This window comes from Gossypium hirsutum, chromosome D02 (genome assembly GCF_007990345.1).
Source record: "Gossypium hirsutum isolate 1008001.06 chromosome D02, Gossypium_hirsutum_v2.1, whole genome shotgun sequence".
NCBI lineage: Eukaryota > Viridiplantae > Streptophyta > Magnoliopsida > Malvales > Malvaceae > Gossypium > Gossypium hirsutum.
In genome coordinates, this window is record NC_053438.1 from 27,670,881 (window position 1) to 27,681,239 (window position 10,359).

Here is a 10,359-nt window from a genome sequence, read left to right on the forward strand (position 1 = left end):
GAACCATGCAGGAAAACATAAAAGTAATCAGAAAAACAAATTATGGTGAAAACGACAAAATCACCGATTGAGAAGACCCGCAATCCCATCAAACTCTCCCAAAATTTAGGCTCAGCATCTCCCAGCACATCAACCGCCACCGTACAAATCTTGAAATCCATGCACAAACACAAACGAAAACCCCACCACAAAGCAGGGACTCGCAACACAAAGAAGAATAAAGAGGGACACCTCAAACAAACAAAACAAGAATTGAATTCGACGAAATCTTGTAGTGTTTTTTTTTTCTGCTACCAGGCGACATTCAAAAGCACGATCCCACTACAAAAATACAAATTACACTTGAACTCTAGGAGAAAGGACCTAAATAACCACTTGGAGGGTGCGATATCGTCAATACAATATATAAAGGCTTAATATTTTAAATATACTTTTAAAACTTTTAGTGGGTCGAGGACTTACCAGTTCCCAAACTTATCAGGTTATAAATCGTAAAACTAAACAAAAGAAAATAAAAGGTTTAATGTACTTTTTTGAAATTTAGAATTTAGTTCTTATACATTTAATTTAATTCCTTTAATTTTATTGGTTTATTGTTTTAAATAATAAAATGTAAAAAAATTATATTAATATTATTTTTGTGATTAAATTTAAATGTAATCTTTTCTAAATAACGAAATGGTCCATTTTAGCAAGAAGTTGAAGTTGAACTTTTTTAAATTGGGCCTCGGCCTCGCCTTACCTCTCCCTTGAATACCTTTATTGGTAATAAGGTCCCTCCAAAATTTGAGCTATTTGTTCCATTTATATTAAATCGTATTTGAACAAACAATTTTAATTAAATTAAATTATTTATATATAAAAATATTTTTAATTAAATTTTAATTATAAAATATATGAAATATTAGTGTAAAATAATTTTTTTAAATAATGATACAACTCTCTAAATCAAATCAAATCAAATTTAAATATATTATGTTATTTTTTTCAAAATACACATACAAATTTCACGACTTAATTTATTAACTTTGTATTTTGTCAAAATGGAGTCCATTTTTATATAATTTTTTAATATAGTATATTTTGAAAAAAATATATCAAATTTAATTTAAACCTATTCAGAGTTGATATCATTATTTAAAAAGTATTTTATACTAAAATTTTATATAATTTATAATTAAATTTACATAAAAATATTTGTGATATATATATAATTAATTTGATTTAAAATGATAAAAAAACTTATTCAAATTTGATTTATTATTGACAGAATGAATATTTTAAGTTTGGAGAGACCTTATTACCTATTCATAGAGTAAATAACACATTTTTTTAATTTTTGAAAATTATTATACTTTTCATATTTATTAAAAATTATTTTAAATGAAATTTTAAAAATTCTTTTTATTTTTTTAATGTAAAGAGTTTAAAATTTTTCACATATTTTAAAATTTTTTATACGAAAAAATTTAAATTTTTATATATTTTTAAAGAGTAAAAATCAAATTAACGAAAAAACTGAGGACTAAAAAAATTATTTCATCTTTTATATAATAACCACATCAATGATTTTAACGAAAAAATTTGAGAGAGAATATGATATTTTTAAATAGAAAAATTAAAATATAAAAAGATAAAACCAAAATAAAATCCGTCCATCATTATTAATTGTATCGAAGTAAATGGCTTGTCTGTTTGTTGGAAAGGTAAATGGCTTGCTTTTACCTATTATGGAGTTGATTACCATTCAATGTGTATTTGTGCTTCAAAACCCAGACAACTAATGTGCACATTAATTATACGTAATAGATACGCGTGATCATCGTATCGTTTGTAACAATTTGCTGCTATTCTTTTTGTACGTTCTGTCATGAAAGTACAATTCGACAAAGCACACCTACCAGGTTTTAAAAGGGTAATTTCGTACTTTAAAAACTTTAAATTTGAAATATTGTCTAATTGTAAATTTCATCCTCCATTTTACAATGCAATCAAACACGCAACCTTACCACTTCAGCTGTATTACTTCAGACTCCAATCTCATCATTATAATAATTAATTTTACCGGAACTAATTTCATTAGCCTAAAAAGAAAAAAGTTAATCCCTTTCTCTTGATTTACAAAATTCTTGGGTAAATCAATGAAATTGATTAGTTGATTTTTGTTAATTTATTACATACAAGTCAACAATTTAATAACAAACTTTAATAATGTTACTTGGAAAAACTTCTTAGTAGCACTTACCAAAACTTTTACAAACTAAAGCATAGGGACTTTTTTATCAAATCTCACAGTTAGTAAAGGGCTAAATTCATAATTAGACCATTAAAATATATAAGAAAAGAATTTCAAAGCCCAAAATTAAATAGCTTCGGTTTTCGATTCTAGACTCATGCCTTCCCTATCCGGCAATCCCTATCCCTTTCCTGTCCTTCCATTCTAAGTAATACATTCTATACAAGTCGTCGACCGCCGCAAACTAGCTGAAACGAAGATGGAGCTTGGCTTGGAAACTATGGCGGCGGCAATCGGCGTATCGGTGCCGGTACTTCGGTTCCTTTTGTGTTTCGTGGCGACCATTCCGGTGAGTTTTCTGTGGCGATTTGTTCCGGGTACACTACCTAAACACGTCTACTCAGCTTTTTCAGGTGTCGTGCTTTCTTATTTGTCGTTTGGGATCTCTTCCAATCTGCTTTTCTTGGTGCCCATGCTCTTGGGTTATGCTGCAATGCTTCTTTATCGGCCCAAGTGCGGGATTATCACATTTTTCTTGAGTTTCGGTTATTTGATTGGCTGGTAAGTATTATTTTCATTGATTTTTCTTTCAAATCTCCCTGGAACAGTTCCTCCCTTAGATTTGATATATTCGTCCGGTTTTGTTTCAAAGTTCTGGTTTGGTAGGTAGTTTTTTTATTGATGCGTTTTATTGAGCTGAATTGTGAGAAAATTTCAAATTTCTGTGACACTGAACGCTTAAATTATGATCCATGATAGTTTCATACGATAGGAAGATTGTTCAATTTTATCTTATTAATTAATGATCACAATATATTTGCAATTTGGAAATCTTGCAGCCAGAACCTTATATTTTGGCCTTGCTTCATGTCATATCGATTGAGGATTACATGTTTGTCCTTTTGATTACTTCAATAAAATGTGTATATTTCCTTCCTTTACCATCTAAGATTATTGATGTTTTGACCCTTGATGAAAATTTGTTAGAAGAGTATCTTAACAACACCGTAATGATTATATATGTACACGCATATTATATATCTATATGTTTTTCTTTTCTGAATTTCCTTTGAAGGTTTGGTTTCTTAGCATTTCCTCATCTTTTCTATTTTCTAGTGGGAGAGGTGGAGAATAACTTGATATTTGATTATCTATTGTAGTTTTTGTGTGTGTGTGTCTGAGCCTCATGCATGATAATTCAGTTTTTTTGTGTGGAGAATAACTATTCATATATGTTTCTAGCCATGTATATTACATGAGTGGGGATGCATGGAAGGAAGGAGGCATTGATGCCACTGGTAAGTAACGCAGGAGCTTTTATTTTTATCATAATATTTTATTATTTTAGTTCTATCTTATAATATTCATTTTAAGTATTAGATATATTATAGACGGCTAGGGTTATTAGTTATCTTTAGGATTTAATAGTAATAAAACTTTGTTTGCAAGAAAGCCTAATAACTTTACATGCAAGAAAGAAAGTTTATATAAGTTGTAGCCGTAATTATTATTCTTATTTGTTTTCTATAACCCTAAGTTTTCTAGAGTTCCATCTTCTTTCCAATTCGTTTGTTTATCCCTATTTCTTTCTATTATTGTTGTTTTCTCCCCTAAACCACACCAATTTGGTATCAGAGCCTAATTAGATCCTAGGGATTATAATTAGTGTTTGCTATTAAGCCATGGTTGGATGCATTAGTGGTTGAGGAAGACAAAATTAGTGTCAAGAAACAGAATTGGCTGCGCTACGCGTGCGATTGAGGAGTTTTCGCGTGCAGTTTATGCTTGGCTGCAACAGGAACAAAAGGGAACCTTGATGGAAATTTTGAAAGGTGCCCACAATCAGTTTGATATACCAGTCGTCTCATTGATAAATCTGATTTTGGTGTGGAAGAAAACCCCTTTCATGATGCTGGACTCGCAATTATACGGTACGAGGTGGATTGAAGGAGCGGTCGATGCATGCCTCTCAGTTAAACGAAGGCAAAATCAATGTTGGAGTTATTGAGTCTCTTTGCCAGATGCATGTAGAAGAGAAAGAATATGATATGTTAGAATCGATTTATGATGAATTTCTTGAAGAAAGTGAAGAACTTGAAGCGTATCTAGTTGAGGGAAAATTTTGGGTTGTTCGTACAATGACAACCACAACCTCAAAAGAAGGGGAGGATTGGAGGCGAATTGGAGATCTCCTTGATATGTCAAAGGACACAACGTCCAATGATGATTTTGGAGTAAAAAGAACTTATTCGGTTTCTACAATTGAAACAGATTCTGTTGAGAGAGAATTCAATGCTGAACTTAAGAAAAAGCTAGAAAGTTTGAAGGCAAGTCATAGTGTAAAGGTGATGCTGCCTTTTAGAGGAAAATAATTTGTAGCCGATGTGAAAGCCAAGTTTGTGAAAGATGCTGAAAATCTGCTTCCAATGTTTAGTTTATGATATATTTGCTGCTTGTTTGAGTAGTGTATTCGTTGACAAGTTCTTATAGCAACTGTTGTGTCTAAAGGTTCCAAAGATTCAGAAAACTCACACAATCTTGGGGCTAGTTCTTTGGTGAAATACACAACTCTAGTTTATGAGACCATTTCTTTAGAAAAGGCTTTGACTGACAATTGCAATCTAGAATCTGGTGGCAGTCAAGCTAAGAGGAACTCTATGCGAGAACTTGTTCTCTCTGTTGCCATTGAATATATTGGGATATGTTGTGTTTTGCAAGATGTTGTGCCATGTAAGAAACCTGTGGTTAAAGTTAAGGAAGGTAATGTCATCAAAGTTCTTAATCATGGGGAAGAGGCTGCAAAATGCTGATCTAGAAAATTATGCTGAAGTGGTGAAAGTTTCCTCACTGAAGACGAGTTTACCAAGTCGAGGAGAATGATGCAGGAACATTTATTTTTATTATAATATTTTATTATTTTAGTTTTATCTTATAATATTTATTCTAAGTTTTAAATATATAACGTTAGATTGGTTCGAATCCAATTTGTGAGAAGAAGAAAAGCGAGTTGAGAGCATGTCTAATACCTTTCTTTTCCGCGACAATACGTGTGTTTAACAAGTTCAAGTATAGGGTCTTAGTCACTATACTGAATAAGTTGCCTGCTTCCATGTGATTGAGTCATCCGAAGTGATATGGCCTTTTTCTGGGTAGTTTAAGGGAAGAGGGAAATGCCATCATCTTTCTAAAGGACGGGGATTTTTGTGTATTGCCTTGCAAATGCAAACTTGACTTCACTCACTTCAGAGATGGAAATAGAAAAGGGGCAAAGCACATTCATAACCAACATTGTATATAGTTATAGTTTCTTGATGATCAAGATGACTGACAACATGTAACACCTTACATCTTCAGCGGTTTTAGGAGTTCATTTCTCGAGTAGGAACTAGTTGTACTGAATAAAATCCAATTCATGTAATTAGTTAAACGATTTCCTTATCTGATGGCTGGAAAGTATCACCAAGAAAATCCTCCCCCTTATTTTATTCTAATTTGAATTTTAACTCACTTAGGATGATAGATAAATAGGAATTAATTTGAACTCCTACATGATGAGAAAAAGTAAAAGGTCTCGAGAAGAAAATGATCCTATTTGACCATCGTACATTGCTAGTATCTGGAAATGAAATAATCGCAAGTATCAAGTAACTGTCCAAGCCGCCAAAGTCGCTTAAGTGGTTGTAAATCCTATTAGTAAAATGGTTTCTTAGAAAGTCCATCTATTCCCAATATCCAATAAAAATAAAAATTATCAAAGCATTAGATTTCTATATTCTCACAGGGACCCTCTGGAATTCTTTCCAAGGCATGTTGAATTATCTTTATAGATTCCGTCATTTCACTGATTTGGATTAAATAACGAGCTAATGATTCTCTTTTTTACCACTAGGTTTCGCAAAGGGAGGGGAAGAGCCTTAGCTAGTCAGAAGTGAGCTTCTTTGTCGACTCAAATTCCTTCCCTTCCCAGTCTTCATGATAATAGTAATGCCTGCTAAAATTTTCCTTGGGTACAAATGTCTTGTTCAAAGATTGTTTCTCTAGACACCATGGAAAAGATCAGCCCCTGCTGCAGTGTGAAAGAGTGGCGGGGAGTGGCTGAGCTTAGGAGTCAAGTCAACATGGTGTGGAAAGTGGGGTTGACCTTCTAGTGCCTTGTAGGGAAAGAGAGGTTCTCTAGGCTTTAGGATTTAATAGGAATAAAACTTTGTTTGCAAGAAAGCCTAGTAACTTCACTTTCAAGAAAGAAAGTCTATATAAATAAGTTGTAGGCTTTACAACCATAATTATTATTCTTATTATTTTCTTTGAATTAATAGAAAAACTCTACCCAAGTTTTCTGGAGTTCCATTTTCTTTCCAATTTGTTTGTTCAGTCCTAATTCTTTCTATTATTGCTGTTTTCTCCCCTAAACCACACAGTTAAGTATATTTGGAATTTGTCCTTCACTTTGAGAAGTTGTTCTTTAATTTTTCATTACTAAGGTTAAAATTGAAACAAACTGTAGATCTGCTATGCTTCAGGAAAATGGATAAATTTGGTAAATCTTCGCATTGCTGCTCTCAGTTGTGATACACTTCAACCCTTGGTTTATTGATATTTGTGGTCTGTAATACCAAATCCGTTCCAACATTGTCCTTCAATTAAAATTTTCAGATTTTCTGTAGTTTTCTCATATGTTCTCTAGAGAATGCTTCTGTAGTACTTTATGCTGTTTAATTATGGAGCTCTGTCTTCTAATATTTAGGAGCATTGATGGTGTTGACACTGAAAGTGATTTCATCTGCAATAAATTACAATGATGGGTTGTTGAAAGAGGAAGACTTACGCGAGGCTCAGAAGAGATATAGGTTGGTTAAGTTGCCTTCATTGATTGAATATTTTGGGTACTGCCTCTGCTGCGGCAGTCACTTTGCTGGTCCAGTTTTTGAGATGAAGGACTACCTTGAGTGGACTGAAGGGAAGGGGGTAGGTCTATTATTTTGTTTGTGCACTTGCATGCCATTTCTACTCTGAAGTTACCAGTATGCAGCTTCGATAATCTCGTCACTTTTTTTCCCTTTCAAGATTTGGGCTCCTTCAGATAAAGGACTATCACCATCACCTTATGGGGCAACTTTCCGAGCACTTGTACAAGCTGGTATTTCCATGGCAGTCTATCTTTATCTTGTTCCGTATCATCCCTTGTCACGGTTCAGTGAACCTGTATACCAAGAATGGGGATTCTGGAGGAAGCTAAGTTTCCAGTATATGTCTGGCTTTACAGCACGATGGAAATATTATTTTATCTGGTCAATTTCAGAGGCATCCATTATTATATCTGGCCTGGGTTTCAGTGGATGGACAGAGTCTTCACCACCAAAACCAAAATGGGATCGTGCGAAAAATGTTGACATCCCAGGGGTTGAGTTAGCAAAGAGTGCAGTGGTGTTACCACTTGTCTGGAACATACAAGTCAGCACCTGGCTTCGTCACTGTGAGTCGTTCTAGCCACATTGAAGCAAATACAAGCTGAAGTCATAAGATGAGTGAAATTTTTTTACTTGTGTTGGTGCAGATGTTTATGAGAGACTTATTACAAAGGGGAAGAAACCTGGTTTTTTCCAGTTGCTGGCCACACAGACTGTCAGTGCTGTTTGGCATGTGAGTCATTTTACTTTGCTGAAAACATTTACTCTCTCCTTTGTTAATATAAAAATATGATGGACAGATTTCACCCAAAATTTCCATGGTACATCTCTCATTAGTTCCTGCCTTCTTTTTTATTTGTGTGTGTGTAAACAGGGACTATATCCTGGGTACATGCTTTTCTTTGTTCAGTCAGCTTTGATGATTGCTGGTTCAAGAGGTACTGATATCGGTGTCCTTATTGTTATTGGGATCTATTTGTTATTATTTGTTAAACTCTCCCATTTCCTTTCTGTGCAGTTTTTTATCGATGGGAGCAAGCTACAAATATGGGTCTTGTGAAGAAAGCACTTGTCTTCATCAACTTCGCTTACACACTGTTGATTCTCAACTACTCCGCTGTTGGATTTCTGGTTACTCTCTCTCCCTCTCTCAGCTATAGGCTTGGGTTTGGTTTACAGGGAAACTAAAAACCCTAAATAGATGGAATAGAAAATTAATTTAAAATGCTTTTATAGAAAATGAAGCTTGCAAATGAAAGAAAATGAAAAGGGATTTACTTTGTGGGCGTTTTTGAATGTGAAGAGGATTGAACTTTTAGTTGGTAGAACCCAGGATTTCCTTGGGGTAGAACGTTTCTAATATGCTTTTTCTTATTGTATGGTACAGGTATTAAGCTTGCATGAGTCACTTGCGTTGTATGGGAGTGTGTATTATGTTGGAACCATTCTTCCAATAACATTGATTCTTCTTGGTTATATAATACCTGCAAAGCCTGCCAGATCTAAAGCTCGTAAACAACAGTGAGACTAAACCCACATTTCTTTCCGCAGTGAGATTTGTAACCTTTGGAATTTGTCTAGCTTGTTTCAACCTTTTTTTATCTTCAGATTTTGGCTTACAATTTGTATGATCGTTTTTGGTTTATCATCTTTTTCTTTTGTTTAGCAATTCTACTTTTTTGTGTCATACATTGATCTAGTGCACTATAAATCTTGCATTCTTCTTTTCGGCACAACAAATAGTTTAAGGCCAAGCGAGAACATCTAGCAACTGGATGCTTCTTGTGCCAGTTGTCGGACTGCTGTAGACATTGGATAAATGTCGTGTTCGTAGAGTCTGTATCCAGTTTACAGTGTACTGTTATCTGACCTTTAAGCAACTTGAGCCATCTTCTGGACGTATCCTCGTAAATACAACACACAATATTAAGCCATGATGATCTAAGAACTTGTTTGATTAGTTGAAGTGAATCCTAGAAGCACCCTCTTATGTTCTAAGAACATTACTGTGGCGCCACCATATCTGTTCCTCCTTGTGCTAGCAATCAAATCTAGAATACTAGACGACACCTGTCCAGACGCGGAACCTACACTGCACGAGCCACTTTGATCCCAATTTTGGCTTATAAATGCCATGAAGTGTATTTATTAATTCTTTCCACCACTTGAATTCGTTTAGGTATTATCCAATTAAAATGGACTTCATTTATGCTTCATAGGACAAGGAGTTTGGAATAGCATATCTTCGAATTGACTCATCCTTCGATCATCTAATCATCTTCGTATCCATTATCCTATGTCCAAGACTAGGGGTGAGCAAAACTCGATTCGACTTGAAAAAATCGAAAAAAAATTTGAATTTTGAGTTAAACGAATCGAGTTATTCAAGTTAATCGAGTTATTCGAATCAATTCGAATTTTTTTTCGAATTTCGAGTTCGAATCGAGTTGATTTTTCGAATTCGAATAATTCGAATTCGAATAATTCGAATAATTCGAATATCAAACTATAATATTTTACATTTTTACTCCAAACTCTCAAACCTTTTTACTTTTCCCTCAAAACTTTTACTCCTTCCCACTTTCCCCCCAAAACCTTTACTCCCCTCCCCTCCCAACCCCCCAATCTACCCAAAATCCATTTCCCACCCAAATTTTACTCTCTCATTTATTTTTTCTCAAAATTTTACTCCTAAAAACCCTCAAAACCTTTTATTTTCGCCCAAAATTTTTACTCCCTCCCACTTTTCTCCTAAAACTTTTATTCACTTCCCATCCCACCTCCTATCTATCCCAAACCCTCCCCCCTCCAATTTTTTTTAATATTTTCCCTCCAAAATTTTACTCCCCCTATTTACTTTCCCTCAAACTTTTATTCCCCAAAACTTTTTATTTTTCCCCTAAACTTTTACTTATCACCCTTAACTCTCAAATAAAAAATTAAAATTATCCAAAAAAAATCACTAAACATAAATAGTAATAATTTTATTTATATCTACTATTTATATTATTAAATTAAATTTCACATTTTATATTATTTATATTATTGAATTGTTTAGTCATATTGAATATTTATATTAAAATTGAATTATTAATTTTGCCATAAAATATTCGTGTTAAAATTTTATAATGGTATCAATTTCATATTTTATTTTTAAAATAACTTTTATTAAAAAATTATATTTTTACATTTAATATATTTTTAATTCTAAAATAC

General features: G+C 33.4%; 1 protein-coding gene across 1 annotated transcript; it reads left to right on the forward strand.

The window, feature by feature from the left end:
* The first annotated feature begins 2,369 nt into the window (after positions 1–2,369).
* On the forward strand, positions 2,370–8,808 carry LOC107910660 (lysophospholipid acyltransferase 1). The gene is made up of 8 exons (XM_016838598.2): positions 2,370–2,797; positions 3,479–3,534; positions 6,981–7,201; positions 7,301–7,709; positions 7,791–7,876; positions 8,018–8,081; positions 8,162–8,274; positions 8,531–8,808. The coding sequence occupies exons 1-8, from the start codon at positions 2,496–2,498 to the stop codon at positions 8,666–8,668; spliced, it is 1,389 nt and encodes a 462-aa protein (XP_016694087.2). The 5' UTR covers positions 2,370–2,495; the 3' UTR covers positions 8,669–8,808.
* The last annotated feature ends 1,551 nt before the right edge of the window (positions 8,809–10,359 follow it).